The sequence below is a fragment of the Protomyctophum parallelum genome (genome assembly GCF_964188405.1).
Source record: "Protomyctophum parallelum genome assembly, chromosome: 6".
Classification (NCBI taxonomy): Eukaryota; Metazoa; Chordata; class Actinopteri; order Myctophiformes; family Myctophidae; genus Protomyctophum; species Protomyctophum parallelum.
The window spans coordinates 21,235,929-21,253,265 of record NC_139701.1 but is presented as its reverse complement, the minus strand read 5'-3'; the positions used below and the strand labels follow the sequence as shown (position 1 = coordinate 21,253,265).

Sequence of the window (17,337 nt, the reverse complement as noted above, 5' to 3'; positions counted from 1 at the left end):
AAAAGCTTGGAGATACCTCTGTACCATGAAGTACACGCATAGTCAAAGTGACACTGGATGAGGGCACCGGCCAAGGTCCTCATAGCACTGCTGTTGACATAAGGGGATATCCTGCCCAAGAAACGAGTTCTCTGGTTGACCTTTGAGATCACTTTCATTGCCATTTTTTCACCCGTGAGTTTGTTATCTAGTATAAAACCCAAGTAAGTGACCTCTTCCCTATTTGTGACCACACTGTCACCCACTCTAACTGAGAAGCCCGGGGACTTGTTGAGGTTATGACTTGAACCAAACAAAATAGACTCAGTTTTCCCAAGGTGCAGTGACAATTTGTTGTCGGAGAGCCAAAGACAGATGCTACCGAGCTCTGTGCTGAGTACTCTCTCGATGTAATCCATCCAACTGCTCATTGGTCTGTCCCGGGGTCTCCTCCCAGTGGGAAGTGCATCGAGGACCTCCCTAGGGAGAAGCTCGAGTGGCATTCTGACCAGATGGCCGAACCACCTAAGCTGGCATCTTTCCAGGCTAGTCCAGAGTCCGAGTCCAGAGTCTCCAAGTTTAGAGTCTCCGAGTCCAGAGTCTCTCTAGCGTGCACCGGTGTAGGGTCCATTGGGCCACGCGGGCCGTAGCCCAGTCAGTTTAGAGCTGGCCCAGTCTAACCTCGAAAAAACAAGAAAAACAAGAAAAGACTTTGGCAGCCCTTGTGCATGCACATTTCTGTTTAGTTTAGCAAACCACAGCATGCAAGCCGCCTTTGTTTTAAATGGTCCCCCAAACCGTTCACACTTCACACCTATCGGCCGGGGATGCACTGTGTGTGTGTGTGTGTGTGTGTGTGTGTGGCTAGTGGCTACTTTGATCTCCTCTCAGTCTTGCACCTGCGACCGGCTCCTCTGCACTCATCCAGAGGCCCAGTGCAGATATCTAGGGCCCTATCAGCCTGCAACTCTTATGTTTCATGTCTCTTCAGTTCTTACCTGTAGGGGAGGATGGGGGAAGATGAACCACTTTTTACTTAAGTTGTCCTGGAAGCAAGGCAAAATGAGATGGCAGTCAAATCTAATGATCTACACATATTTCAGGATGTCCTCTATCAATTGAAATGATGAGTAAGCAGCTATGACAAAGGGCCATGAAAATATGACCTTTTCAAAAAGAAAAAAAAAGTGGCTCAATTTGCCCCAGGTAAGGGGTAAGTTGATCCAAAATTTAACCACATGATATTTTAATGTAAAGAGCTTAAACTTGAACAAATAATGTATTCACGTATTGAAATTCATTTAATAACAGTTTTCCCTTTTGCAAATAGTCTTATTTATCTGTTTATTTATTATTTAAACAATATAAAGACAATTAAATAAAGTTTGTTATTCAGAACCTTATAATATTTGCAATATTGTTAATACAATATAGCAAATTTGCAAACATTTGCAAACATCCAAATTAAAGGTCATTCAGTATAATTTGAGTAGCTAATACTTAATACAAAAATATGAATGGTGATTCACATTAAGAAAATTGGCTCAATTTACCCCAAGGAATTGGTTCAACTTGCCCCATGGCCACTTTTTGACAAAACATGGCTAGCTCAATGCTCCAGGCTAATGTTTAGCTAAATGATTCACATGGGTTTTATACATTGGTATATCACCAACATGCATGATATATAAGTTTAGACCTGGGTGCTTTTGCTTTAATATAAAAATGATTATTCCAGAAAAGTTTATTTTTTTACTTTGACCAGCAAAAAACACTTTTTTGTGTATAAATGTACTTTCCACTTTGTCCACGTGTCTCTCATCTTCACAGTCAGGTTGAAATGGTGGGTGTGTCCTGATTTTGAGGTCACATGACAACTCATGTGTGTAGTTTTAAAGATACAGGGGGTGGTTCAACTTACCCGACGGTTCATCTTCCCCCATCCTCCCCTACATCTCTTGTGTTTCATTCTTACTATAGCTGTTGATGCCCCAATTTTATTCTGGGGATCAATAAAGGCTTATCTTATCCTTTAATCTGTGCTGTGGTTAAACTAACTTTGTTCATGTTAGGGCTGTTGAGAGTTCTTGTACCATACTAGACAGACATTATGATTTGCCCTTGAGGTTGTCATAGAAACCCTGTCTGTGAGTATAAGACAGCAGACGCGTTCTCACACTAAACCATGTCACCAAATGACAGGGTAGAAGAAATCCTACCGTGCCTCTGATGAGCACAACCAACCTCATCAAGTCAAGTGGACTCACGGCTCTGCCGCCTCTGCCAGAAGCCACTTGATATGAAATTGGCTGCATTCCATGTGCACATGTGTATGGCATGAATTATTCATGTATTTTTTCAGCTGCTTATTTTTAAGTTATCTTGATTTAGTTTCATTTGTGTGCACACGTTACATTTTGTTCTCTTGGTTTGTTGAATTCGTCCCATTGTTTTGTTCATTTCTCGTCTCTCCATTTCTGTGCACAATATATATTTTCTTCCACTCTCCACTGCTCTCTTCACCCTTGGTAGTCATTTCTCCTGCTCACTCTCCGGATACACTGGTTCCCCGTAATCCATGGTCACCATATAGGCACACCATCCACAAAATGATGCTAAATAGCATTAAAACTGGTTTATAATAATAGGGGAACCTCTTTTGTATAGCGCCTATCTTAAAGGTGCCTTATTGTTTTCTACCTATACCTGCTGTAACTTGAGGTGGTAGTTCATCACTGTAGCCTACTGGGATACAGGAATTGATTGACTCACAAATAGAGTGAAGCTGTGACAAAGCGGAGACTTAAGTGTCTATGAAACAGGTGCATTATATTGCAATAATGTGCCTTCTGGCTGCCATGTAAAGAGGCTTTCAAAATGCACCTGGATACCATAGACTTAATGAGGTTTGGGAAAGAGGGGTTGTGATTCTGATTGCACAGTGGCTCACTAATTTGTTTTGCCATGGCAACATTCAATTTTAACCTACAACAGCAGCTGGATAACAATGAGATATTTAGGAACTAAATAGGACATTGCACAATGCTATAGCTAAATAGAAGGGCATTTGTATTGGGAATATGACAATTTGTAGGAAGTATACTCAAATCAGTAGTAATTATGGAGCCTGTCCCAGAGTGGATGGATGGATGGATGGATGGATGGATATTATTTTGTCATTGAACACACAACGAAATTAACCTGTTTGCATCAATACAATGCAGTACAAAAAGCAATCATAGTAGGACCTAGTAAGGTGCCAGAGTGTTGCTTGCAGGCCATTGTTTTCTCTTACCTCCAATAAGTGGGGTAAGAGAGGACATCCAGACCCTACAAGCTCACTATAGAATAGATGGAAAGTCTAGTGACACGAGGTTACAAGCTCACAGCTCACAACTTCTAGATCTGGTATTTTCTTTTGAAAATACCAGATCTAGAAGCTTGCCCTGTGAGCTTATCAAATACTTGAAAACTAAATTGAACAATTGGATTAAAATAAGGTCCATGTCACAAACTATTATCAGATGGGGGTCAATGGCAAGGGGGTCCGTGACATGGAATGGTTTGAGAACCCTCCAGTGTCATAGCAACCCCTATAGGAGAAAAGGGTTGCACTTTCCATGCTTAAACGTAAACCCACTCCCTAGCGACAATCTTTACGTCTATTCCAGTCCTATTCTTATTTATGGCTCCCAATGACAATCTTCTTTTGCATCAGCTATTTCCGTCAAAGAGATTTGGGGCTATTCTTGTGCCACCCCCTTATCCCTTATCCCTAAACTAATTTGCCAGTTTTTACTACCGGTATTTAAAAAAACCTTTAAAAAAACCGCTCTGCATTAGCATTATCATGAATGTAGGCAGTTCATGAAGTTATATGAAATTAGCTGGGCACGAAGGAAAACTCTTTCAAAATGAAATATTGCCTCCAGTGACCATGTCTGAAGGGACATTATAGGTGGCTCAAAGTGGTACTCAAGTCTAAGCTGGGATTAGCGGCGCTGCAGATTGTCAAGGGATTTCTCTTTTAACCTTATGCCTCGGGATGATCATGGTGGCCTCAGTGTGCGTGGAGACACTGGGTGAAATGTTGTGATCTAGCAGACTAGCACCAACGTAATGGTGCTTTCTCATTCCGACCTAATCTCACAGATTGCTTGCTCATCAAGTTAGGATGCAAGCTTAGCTCAATTGGCTGAATAGAATTCAGACAGGTTTTAACACACATTTAAAACAGTTGCAACCAAGACAAATCAGCATCAGTGATGACAAGGTCATTGTATGTTCAGACACCCTTGCCCTGGTGAGCTATAACAATTATTGTAATGTACAAAATGATCATGGTTGTTGGTTTGTGAAATGTAGACAGGGGTGGTCAACTTTGATGATGGAGAGAGCCACTATATTTCCACACTCACTCCAGAGGGCCACATTGCATATTACGGTCTTATTTAAAATAGCCGTTCTACAAGCTCAAAACGCGCCGCAGTGCAACATGCTTTGAGCTTGTGGATCAGCTATTTTTGCTATTAGGCCTATTTGAATTGAATTTATTTTGCTATTTAGACAATTGTCATTAACTATATATGTCAGATGTTTCAATAACTTCATTGGGGTCTGCTTATATAGTAGTTGACAGTGGAGAGCCGGGGCGGCAAACAGAATGCAAGTTACTGTTCAAGAGTCAGAGATAAGTTGCGAGCTCTGCTGTAGGCCATTCATGGCCAACTTGTGTGCAAAGCGCAAGTTGGCAGCTCGACAGAGTGCATTTCTAGTTATTATTGTTTTATGAATTTGATGTTAAGGATTAATTGATGCTCTCCATATCCATGATGAAATGCACCTGTGTCAGGCTTTTAAAATGTGCATGTAATATATTTTCTGATAGTAAGTGTTATCACGTATATCAGTGGTTCCCAAAGTGGGGTCCGGGGAGCCCCAGGGGTCCTTGAGGGAATTCCAGGGGGTCCCCACCCTGATAGTTTGGAACCAAATGGATCCCTATGGGTCTGTAACTCTGAGAGTGTACAAATGGAACCATTTGGTTCCATTTGTACACTCTAAATTAACATTGATTTTACAATATAAATTGGGGGTCCCAGAGATAGAAACGTCATTAAATAGGGGTCCGTAGACTCTCTCTCTTTGGGGGTCCCTGACATATCTCTTCAAAAAAGTTTGGGAACCACTGACGTATATTAGCAGCTATAGTCTATAGCTGCTAATATACGTCAGTGGTTCCTATAGAGCGTCAGCCAAAAACGTTTGTCCCTGGAGAGTGGAGACTGGGTTCGTTAATGGCATCACTAGGCCTATACACTACAGCTGAGAACATGAGGATACTCAGAGATGAGTAACTCAGAGCTGGGCTCGACTGGGCTCCACCCATTGGCCGCGCGCTCAGGTCTGCTGTGCTGACTGACAGCTGGTGACGTGATCTTGGAAAGTATAGCGCTCAGGTGGCATTGGCAATACTAATTTGATGACTCTTTATCTCGAAACAAAATTGGAAATATTTAATAGGATAAAGGTTTACTGTTCGATACAAAAAAATGGGATTATACACCATCAGCATGAGAGGAATAATGCGTTCGGTCGGCTCGCAACATTCTGCGTGAGGAGGCTTCGTCAAGGTGAGGCATCTCGATCATCTGACTCTGAGCAGAGTGTGGCTGCTGAGAAACTTTGCTGTAGTTTGAAACGCACATTTTAAGGTAGGCCTATAGTATGGCTAGGTCTATTTAATTGCAGCTTCACAGCTAGTCACATTTTAGGCTAAAACAGTCTGTTAATGTTGGGTTGCAAGCAAGCATGTCACAGAACAACAGAAACGGGCTACTGTAGAATAGCCTATACCCTACAACGTACCAAATCCCATGAATATTTTTGCAATTTGAACATAATGGTCTAGAAAGGCTAATTGCAAATGGGTCCTTCTGAAACCATTATGGTGCACGGCGACTGAACGTGTTTCTGTCAAATTGTGTTGTTTAGGCTATTCTGACAGCAGTGATGTCTTCTGAGAAAGATATTGGACCAGACATAAATTAAAGCGCATATTACGAGGTAGGACAAGTGTTGATTCCAGGCCTGTTAATGTCAATTATCAGTAGGCCTATAGGCTATTATAGGTAAGCCTATTTTGAGGAAGGCTTAGAATATAAATGAAATAGGGGGGAATCCCTCTTTCAGTTCACAAAATGTGCATTTAGCCTATAGGCTATAGCCTATTCAGCAGTAGGCTACAGAACAAGCATTACATTTCTACCCCTTTTCCACCGGTTGGGAACCGGTTCAGTTCAGAACCAGTTTTTAGTCCATGAGCCAGACCTCCAAAATTGGAACATTAATTATGAATTATAATATATATAGGATCAATATATATAGGATCAATATAAGTAAATTAATACATGATAACCCTTCCCTAATTATATAGTAGGCCCCTATAGCTTTTTCATATTCACATTTTGTAATTTTCATCTACAGTAGACCTATACGTGATAGATGAATAGGGTGAAACTTCCCCAGTTGATTACTTACACGAAGACAGTCATTTATTGCATTACACATTTTCTAACCCTAACCCTACATTTAAATATGCAAATTGGGCATAGGAAAATATGCAAAAAATAGAAATTATGAAAAAGCTACTACTGTGGAAGTGTTATCATATATTAATTGACTTATATTGACAATTTCATATGGTATGGTTTTGCACATTCAATTCATAATTAATGTTCCAATTTTGGAGGACTGGCTCATGGACTAAAAACTGCATGGTTCTGAACTGAACCGGTTCCCAACCGATGGAAAAGGGATCTTACTGTGAATGTGAATTTGTAACAGATAAATTGAAGTGGAACCATACCAGGCTACAATAATCTCTTTTGGCCGGGAGTTCTTGATGTCGGTGCAGGCAGTGGCCAGCTAGTCTCATCCTCCTTACTGCTATCTTCTCTGTTACACTTGGTAATGCCCCGTACAGACGCTTGTTGGTGATTTGTGCTTTCACAAAAATATGCACACTGTGAGATTTCTGATGAATAATCATCAGTAGCACATGTAGCACAGTAGTAGTACATGTCAAGGTAAACAGCTGGTCAGAAAACTACACCTGCACTTTACAGTAATGCAGACTTTAACACCAGGGAAATTAACATGCCATATGATATCATGATATTTAATATGATATCCAGAATTCCAGGCAATAGTCTCATGTCATAATGATAATTGCCCATCCCTACTTGTCGGTCACACTTGTTAATACGTTATTACATTATGATTCCAATAAGATAAACAAATCTCTCAGAACACACACACACAAATCACTAAATGTGATTAAATAAAACACACATTTATATGTGTCTCAATTAACACACTGAAGTTTACATTTAGTCACACTGCAAACACCTTGTGTCCAACCTTTTTCAGACAGCGTTATTTAACTTAGTGGGGGTAGGTTAACTCCCCGGGAATTAGCACTAATCTACATGTGTACATGTGCTACAACGCACATGGCATAATATGCAGAGATCAGTGATCCACTTTTATTAACTGGCACCATGCAGACATTAACAACATGAATCCTAGCGTCCCGATTCTGGGCATGTCATATATTCTGTGAAATAGTAGGCCTATAACATTCCTCAAAAATAGCAGATCTACAATCTCATATTCTGTGAAATAGTATAGGCCTATAACATTCCTCAAAAATAGAAGATCTACAATCTCATAACATTGGATAGGCTATTTTCTAGAAGAGATTTGATGTAGAGGGAAAAAAGGAGGGGGCCAAGGACTCCCTGGGGGAGCCCAGTCAAGGAAGTATATAGGTTTACCGGTAAGAGGTTAAACAAAGGCATTTTGATAGCATATTTTATTGAGTCGCACCTCTACTAGCTCTACTGTAGGCCTATAGGCCAAGTCACTCTCTGAAAAAGCGTTTCACAATCAAGCTCTGTGTACATCCACCAGCCCAGCATACTAAAAGACAAATTGGTTCTAAAATATAAATAAGATAGCTTAATATATATGACTCTTTCCCAAGCCTAAACCTCAAAACTCTCAAAAGAGTTACATCATAATAAATGCAACTGTGTTTTATCACAATGAAGAAGTGGACGATTTGTTCAATGGAATTCCTGGTATTTCCAGTCTTGTTTTCTCAAATTGTAAACTGTTGAACTAAACCCTAAGGAGTAATTCTGTCCTCAGTATAATTTGGTCTTTAAGTGAGCTATGTTTTGAGTTTTTGCCTTGTTTTTTCTTCGTTAAATTCTTTATTGTCTTTTTACTTTGTGCTATGTTTTCCTGTTTGGTTTTGACTTGTTGATTGCTTGTTCTGTGTTCTGTTCAGCACCTTGTGACTTTGTCTTGAAAGGTGCTTTACAAATAAAATTTACTTACTTACTTACAGTGGGCCTAATAGACTTATACTTCATACAAGAGAGTATGGCCTTTAAACCGAGGTGATCTTTCACAGTGCACTGATCCTGTTTGGAGTTAAGACATAGGCTAATCAGGATGTATTTTTAGTTTCTACACTGAGTGAAAATTGGTTTCAGTAAACACATGCTCAGCACATGCTGTATCCCACGTCTCAGGGCTTCCCTTTATCACTGGGGGACAAGAATGTAAAATCAAGGACGTGCTGAGCTTTTAAGAAGTAATTAGAGCTATTTAGTCAACACACATTAGTAAAACGTATTCTCTCACAAACAAATCCAACTGATAGTGATAGATAGTTAGTAATACTAATACATTTTGTCTTGATGTCCAACTTCCAGGCCAGCAGAGCCAGCTAGACAAGAGAACATGGCGAAAATCCACACAAAGCAAGTCCTGTCATCGCGACAGAGGCGATCCATGTTCTGCACACCAGATGATGATGTGGTCGTCATTGAAAATGGGGAGAGCAGGTTTGGCCATAACACAGAAGACTTGTATTTACTGTTCCAAATGTTATGGTTTTGTTCACAGTGACTAAAGACATCGAAGTTCAGGATTTTGTATCAAATCCAAAATAAATACCATTTCTCTCAACATACTTACTAACATACATTATAATTCAACATATTAACATACAGTACATCAGAATGATGGCACCTGAGATTGGGATGGGGGGTGGGTAGCTGGTGATGTTATACATTGCATTGATTTGGGCATGGTTTTATCTTTACCACTAACTTTGTCAGGTAATATAATTAGATAAGTACTGTACAGTATATTATGTTTTAAATGGACAAAAATAAGTTAAAGAACATGCAAAACATGTACTGTAAAATATTTGGAATAGAATAAGCCATCAACTGGCCAATGACATTAGAAGTTTAATATTTGTCTAATATTTGTCTGATTCTGGAGAAAGCGGACACCCATAATAAAGCGCAAACCATCTGTCCATATAGTCAGGTTTAAATCAAATGAATGAAGATTGTCATGCATGAATAAATAAATATGCACCCCTCATTAACATGCCATTCATTTCCCACCCGCTATCTTCCAGGGCTCAATCTCTCTGTGAAGAAGCTGGCTCTGATATGCAAGGAGAGGGAGCTATGTCTTTAGCCACCACTGCCAGCAGACTGCCTGATTCCCACAGAGACTCATTTGCAGGTGCCGGAGCCATGGCCAGGTACTGTCTACAAGTGTTTGTACTTTGTAGCACATGTAACTACAGTTTGTCCCGTATGTATGGCTGCCTACTGCCTAGGCCCTAGACAGGTGTTACTGTGTACTGCCTTTCCTACTGCTGATCCTCTAGGCTCTCTCACTTCCTGTTCATGCTGCGGAACTGGGCATCTCACAGAGTGCACCGCGAGGTGGAGAGGCCCGATTCCTTCCTGGAACGCTTTAGAGGACCTGACCTCAAAGATGTCTCGAGTCGAGAGAGCAACATCCAGTCTATGGGTCAGAATGAGACCCTCCGTGAGAGAAAGTAAGTAGTGTACAAAGGTGGTCCTTATTAGTGGTTAGTTGGTCACCCGAATCATTTTGCTTTCCAATGACATCAAGATGTTCCAAACTAATGTCATAACCTCTGGTGACTCACCAACAAGTAAAATAATAGTTGTGCTGAGTGGAGCTAAGAGTGAATTTCAGTCAAGGGCAAACGGTACAGCACATAGCCGAGTACGTGGGATGTTTTCTTTTAAGGCTACAAATGTATGATGTAAGGTGTAAGCATTACACAATGTCTTCTTTTTTGTAGTCATCTTTGTAAGTGGCCACGCGCCATGTACAACATGAATAACTGCAACAACACAGATAAGTAAGTGTGTATAGTGGATCTGAAAATAGATGACTGTAGCATATTAGAAAGAGAAATTATAGCATAATAGCCTTTAGTAGCCAACGTGCAAATATATATATGGTAATGTAGTATTAATGCAGCAACTGGCCTAGTTGTTTTTGCTTAGAATTGTATAGTTTGATGTGCCCAGTGTCTTGTCATGCATTACCGGTAACTTCCCGTCTACACAAGTAAATGCTTGACTGTGGTTGTATGGATTTAGCCATCAGCATTAATGTTGCAGACGGATTTGAATTTAATTTGGCCTTTTAATAAACAATTATGGCTGTTACATTTCTTGTTGAGTAAATAAATGTGGCAACTACTCTAAGTGGCAATAGCAAAATAAAGATAGCATAGGCTCACTACAAGCACAGCTGTGTAACGTTGCCATCTGCTGGACTAAATGTGCACCACATCTTCCTCCTGAGGAACCCTACCTAAACAGTAAACAGCATCCCGGTTTTACAGTGCTGTGGATAGGATAGTCAAATAGTAGCTCCTCAGTAGACCTCCTCCTCCACCCGTCCCAACCACATAACGGCTCTGTGTGATCTGTAGCAAAAAAGACGACAAGAAAGAGGATGTTAAAAAAGATGAGAAAAAGGATGAGGAGAAAAAAGACGAGAAGAAAGATGGGGACAAGAAGGAGGACGAGAAGAAGGATGAGAAGAAGGATGAGAAGAAGGATGAGAAAAAGGACGAGAAAAAAGATGACAAGAAGGATGATAAAAAAGATGATAAAAAGAAAGTGGAGCCACCGTAAGTATGTCACTGCGAATGGTTTTGGTGGTTCCAGTACATAATACACATGGGAAAATTAAGCTTAATTTATACGTCACTCATGGAACATAAATGATTTTCAAGCGACAAACCCAAGGCATTGCATCACATTTTCGGCGAGCAGCAACGCCACACAATGATGTATAAATGAGGTTTAGACATAGGATTGTCTACAGTAATGTTGCACTTTTGCAAATAAAACCTAGAGATGAATTTTCCCTAACCATGCTGTTCTTTTAGGAAAGATGTTTGGATCATGGATACATCAAGTGATCTCTACTACAGATGGCTCACTGTCATTGCTGCACCAGTGTTTTATAACTTAATGATGATTGTGACAAGGTATTCGCTGTTTCATACAGACCTTTATTCATTGCTCTGTACGGTTAGCACAAAACAATCTAATGCTTCTCCTTTCTTGATTTCATAGGGCCTGCTTTAATGATCTCCAGGCCAATTACACCAAACTATGGCTATTTCTGGACTATACTGCAGATCTTATCTACTACGCCGACACATTCGTCAGATCACGAACAGGTCAGGATCCAGAATTTCCCCCTGAAGCAGGTGTATGTATATCATTGTCTCCACCAGGCCGAAGGTATAGAGTATGTTTTGTACTCTGTCCGTGTGTGTGCGTGTGTCCGTCCGTCTCCATACAGCTAATCTCTGGGACCGTTGGCCCGGTACATGCCAAACTATGCACACACTCCCTGGACAACAAACCTATGCCCCAATTTCTCCAAAAGAGCCTGTTATATTACTCCTACACATTTTATCCATACATCACGGAAATCTATAGTCATGTCATCAACACAGACCTGTCCGCTTCCCCGCATATTCCATCCCCATTGGCTAAGATGGCGTTCCAAAGTTTGCAGGATTGGTCCGTTTTGAGCAAAATGCCTCAAATCATGAACGCAGAGTGCAATTTGAGGGAAATCTCGCGTGCACAATTTGCACATTCCCACTAGACAGAGGAAGCCACTTGAAAATTTTCACCACAACCTCATGGTGATGCTATAACTGGCCCATTCGGGTTTTTACCTATAGACGAATCCAGGAAAAAAAACAAAAAACGGAATGTCACAATATCCACCGCGCGGTGGCTGAGACCAGAGCCATAGAGCACCGAAGTCTGACGTCACTTTCAGTAGAGGGCGTCAGTCCCCAGGTTCATGTATTTGTTTAGTTGCATTGAAATCCCCATTGAGGCGATTTGAGATCGCCTCATATAACAACTGTGTTTGAAAAATAAACATGTCACCCCGGCCGCTTCACTCATATGGATATGAAGAATCAACTGACTGAGAGAAAACGCTAATGTTACTGCTGCTGAATTAGTTAGATTTTCCCTAGAAGCAGACTGTATCATGAGTGACTGACTGTTGCAAACGATACAGAGACACCTCCCTGACAATAACGCTGAGACAGCTTGTTTATTTTTGGACCACAACGCTTATAGTAGACGATATTAAGATCACCCCATGTTATTCTCCATAGAGAAATTACTTCCGCGAACCAGGGGAATCGTCGGGATGAGCGAGTTACGTCAGGACTTCGGTGCTCTATTGAGTAATGGTTGAGACGAAGCAGTGAAAGATACATAACGCAGTCTTACCCAATACCCAATCTTTCTGTTTTATTAACACAAGGCTGCTGTACTTTATACCTCATACTTTAAATGCTTAGTATGAGGTATAAAATACAGCAGCCTTGTGTTCATAAAACAGAAAGATTGGGTATTGGGTAAGACTGACATTATGTATCTTTCAGGACCTTTCACTGCTTTGTCTCAACCATTACTCAATGGTTTTGGTCTCAGCCACCGTGGTGGATATTTTGACATTCCGTTTTTATTTATTTTAAATGTTGCCACTACAGTTGGAGCAGCCATAAACTACACAGGTTCATCTCGATGTTCTGGGCATCTTTGTAATGTTAGTGTTAGTAAAAAAGCAGGTAAAACAATGTCACACTTTGCCCTATATTGTGGGTAGTGTTTGCCGAAAAAAAGGCACATGTAGGAAGAACAGCCAAAAGTTGGCGAAAACTGTCAGACAGAGACCTTGGATGCAGAGAAGTCTGTTCTTTATTCACCTTTTCACACCATCAAAACTGAACGAAGGTATTTACACAGCAACTGGCAGGTTGGCCCTCGGTCCTCACACCTCTGCAGTCCTGCTTTGACTGACTGGCAGTGGGAAGTCTTCCTACTTATATATGCTAAGCCCCTCCCACGGACCATACCAACCTTAAATTGATTCCACCATTTCCCCAGTTACTCAATGTCCAGAGACACCACATTTCATATACACACATTTAAAGTGTTACATAATATTCCACACATTATCCACATAATATACACAATGATAAATCAGAGTACTCTAAACAAACCCTCATACTGTTGGTATGTTCCCCACACTCCACAGCTGATAGTTGCTCCCTACAATGGAGTCAACCAATTATCAATCATCTCATTTACATTTACATTTACATCCCAAAATAATATAATTCTCTGCAACATACACAATAAATAATAATTAAAACTTTCAGTCTCAGTGGCAGGCTGAACTGCCACAACGAGTAAGGTTTGAGGCAGACTAACATCACTCACTCACACTGCCGTTCACTGTAGTGGAAGAGATGCGCCTGGTGAGGGTTTAAACCCTGCAGCTACGTCGAGTCCGCCTACAGGAAATACGTAAGCTGCGACCATGAGACCCGTTCCTGGATTCGTCTATAACTGCACTGATGTGTGTAAAACTTTGTATGCACACTCCCTAGAGGCCAAGGAAAAACCTTTAACCTGAAATTTTCACATCTGCTCCACCAGGAGGCCAATTTATGTAAAACATATTATTACTCCTTCAGATTTTATCCAAATTTCACGTAAATCGGTACACATGATCTCCATGGTCATATCAAGACAGATCTGTTTGATTTCTCATATTCCATTCTGATTGGCTAAGATTGTCTTCCAAAATGCTGCAAATCATTAAAACAGCGTCCGACTGCGGTGAAACTGTGCAAGCATATTCCCACTTGACATTTTTCCAAAAACAATCCTATCCTGGTGGAGACTTGTCCCCCGAGGGACACATTTTCTAGTTACTTGCGCAAGCAGAGCGCGCATGTACTAGTTCGCCCGGGACTCGTATGCACCGTCCCAGCCGTCCCGCCAATTTTGATGCGTATGCACCGTCCCAGCAAATGACGTAATGACTAATTGTGCCTGATACGGCAGTGGTGCCAGATTAGATACATGTACTGTATACATAGGAGCATTACCTTTAATCCTCCCAACACTAAAACATATCGTCATTACGTCACCATCGAAAACCAATTACACACTGGCATTGGGTCCTTTAATCCACATCTTTATTACGTAATCATTGAGAGCTAGTTATACATAACTATGTATATGTGTATAAAACCAATGGTTTTCGATGGTGGTGACGTAATGACTTCTAGCTGTCGCCTCACAGCTAGAAGGTCCTGGGTTCGATTCCCGCTCGGGACGCTGTGGGCGCTGGCGGCGTGTTTCCTCCTCCGCGTCATCAGTGCCCATACCCGAAGGCGGGATTGGAAAGGGCCTTTCTGTGTGGAGTTTGCATGTTCTCTAGGGTAGGTACCCTCACAAAAAACATGCAGTAATCCTGGTCACTAAACTGCCTCCCCCTGGCCAGCCGGGGCGCCTGATGGAGGGGAAAGGAACTGGTTGGAATAACGTGTTCCTTCCACGCGCTACGTCCAACCAGGGAAACTCCCCCCTGTCAGGTGTAAAGGAGCAACTTGGACACTCATGAAGGAAGCATGAGTTCAAGTCCGTTGCTCTCCCCTTGTCCCCCATCTATGGGGACTAGGTTGGTGGAGGGTGTGTAGAGCCCAGGATCACATTAGATGATTGACACAGGGGTGAACAATGGGTTACAAAATCGTGGGATAAAAATATATATTAAAAAAAGAAAGAAAAAGAGAACCACTGAATTATAGACTTGATTCTATTTACATTCCAACAGGTTACCTGGAACAAGGCCTGATTGTGAAAGACACCAAGAAGTTGAGAGATAAATACCGAACAACGCCTCAGTTCAAGTGGGACATGCTTTCAATGGTACCTACGGATCTACTGTTTCTGAAGTTTGGCTACAACAACCCCGAGTTCAGAATAAACCGTCTGGCCAAGATAAATAGGCTGTTTGAGTTCTTCGACCGCACAGAAACCAGAACCAGCTTCCCAAATATGTTCCGTATCAGCAACCTCGTACTTTACATTCTCATTATCATCCACTGGAACGCCTGTATGTTCTTTGCTCTCTCCAAAACCATTGGGTTCGGATCGGACACGTGGGTATATCCGAACATCAGTCACCCGGAGCATGGCCGCCTGGCCAGGATGTACATCTACTCCCTGTACTGGTCCACCCTCACTCTGACTACAATCGGAGAGACGCCTCCTCCAGTCAAGGACATTGAATTTGTTTTTGTCATTGCTGACTTCCTCACGGGCGTGCTGATTTTCGCTAGTATCGTCGGTAATGTAGGTGCCATGATCTCCAACATGAACAAATCTCGTGCCGATTTCCAGGCCAAGATCGACTCCATAAAGCAGTACATGCAGTTCCGCAAGGTCACCAAAGACCTGGAGGCACGAGTCATCAAGTGGTTTGACTACCTGTGGACGGAGAAGAAGACATGCGACGAGAAAGAGGTGCTGAAGAACCTGCCCGACAAGCTCAAGGCTGAGATTGCCATCAACGTCCATTTGGACACACTGAAGAAAGTGCGCATTTTCCAGGACTGCGAAGCTGGTCTGTTGATCGAGCTGGTGCTCAAGCTGCAGCCGCAAGTGTTCAGTCCCGGAGACTACATCTGTAAGAAAGGCGACATCGGCCGTGAGATGTACATCATCAAGGAGGGGAAGCTGGCGGTAGTGGCCGACGACGGTGTCACACAGTTTGTGGTGCTCAGCGACGGCGCATACTTCGGAGAGATCAGCATATTGGGCATCAAGGGAAGTAAGGCCGGAAATCGGAGGACAGCCAACATCAGGAGTGTGGGCTACTCAGATCTCTTTGCGCTGTCCAAAGATGACTTGGTTGAAGCAATGACTGAGTATCCGGATGCTAAGAAGGCACTGGAGGAGAAGGGGAAAGCCATCCTGATGAAAGACAATCTCATCGACGAGGCGATTGCCAATGCCGGCGCTGATCCCAAAGACATTGAGGAGAAGATCATCAAACTGGAGGGCAACCTGGGGAACATGCAGGACAAATTTGCCAGAATGATGGCTGAGTTCACAGCGACCCAGGTAAAGATGAAAAAGAGGGTGAGTGAAATGGAGGACAAGGTGAAGTCTATGCGGCCTGAGGACCTGACTGAGGTGGTTGCTGACCAGGACAAAAAAGTTCAGTAATTTGTTAAATGAAGAAAACTGATTTACAGAGAAGCCCATTAATTCTACAGAATAAATATGCTTAGTGTGCTTTTCATTTTTTTGCAATTGGGTCTTGCAACTACAGTAAGAGAAAAAAACCTTCACATTTCAGGCCTCTTTGTTTTTACTTTGTGGTCAAAATCCATAGATTTACCCAGGGACTAAAAAGAGCTTATTTTTCATTTGATATGCTACTTAGAATGTTAGAATGACACTTTTTAATTGTATTTAATTGTATGTATTTATTTACATATTGTTATTTGTTATCAGCACTGGCATTGTCTTTTGTACTGTACCTTGTTAAAATGTGTCAAAATATGTGCAGTGTAAATTCAAGCTGTGATTGATATCCAATGTGCATTTATATTCTTGACTTGGTGCATATCATTTCATCAGTCACATGTAAGAAATACGGTATAGGAAAATAAATTGTATATGATGGGAGACCTTTTATTAAAATGGCTTATTAGTGTTATGGGGGATGTATTTATTTGTATGCCTAATCTGTCTTGACTAATAATGAATGAGCTGTTTTTCTCCTGAACATGTCTGTCTGTCTTTGTCTATAGACGTTAATCATGAACTACAGTGCACTCACAGTAGAAAGCAATGGATTTCATACATTTATTCAAATGAAATCTGGTATCGATTCTCATTGTATGCACCATGTTTATCAAAACTCCAGTGTTCCATCCTTACCAGTACACAGTATCACTTTGCATTCTGAAATGGTGACTTAGAAATGTTATTATAACTAAAAAAGGAAAAATATATTAAAATATACAACTTCTGATGTTCTTATTTAGTCATTTGGTAGATGAAGAGAAATATCCTGTATTGCATA

The 17,337-nt window shown here is 41.4% G+C and overlaps 1 protein-coding gene across 1 annotated transcript; it reads left to right on the top strand.

The window, feature by feature from the left end:
* Nucleotides 1-9,578: 9,578 nt before the first annotated feature.
* cnga3a (cyclic nucleotide gated channel subunit alpha 3a) lies at nt 9,579-16,472 on the top strand (the record flags this gene model as incomplete). Its single annotated transcript, XM_083766334.1, has 5 exons — nt 9,579-9,613; nt 9,743-9,916; nt 11,294-11,395; nt 11,484-11,590; nt 15,076-16,472. The coding sequence occupies exons 1-5, from the start codon at nt 9,606-9,608 to the stop codon at nt 16,470-16,472; spliced, it is 1,788 nt and encodes a 595-aa protein (XP_083622460.1). The 5' UTR covers nt 9,579-9,605.
* Nucleotides 16,473-17,337: the final 865 nt, after the last annotated feature.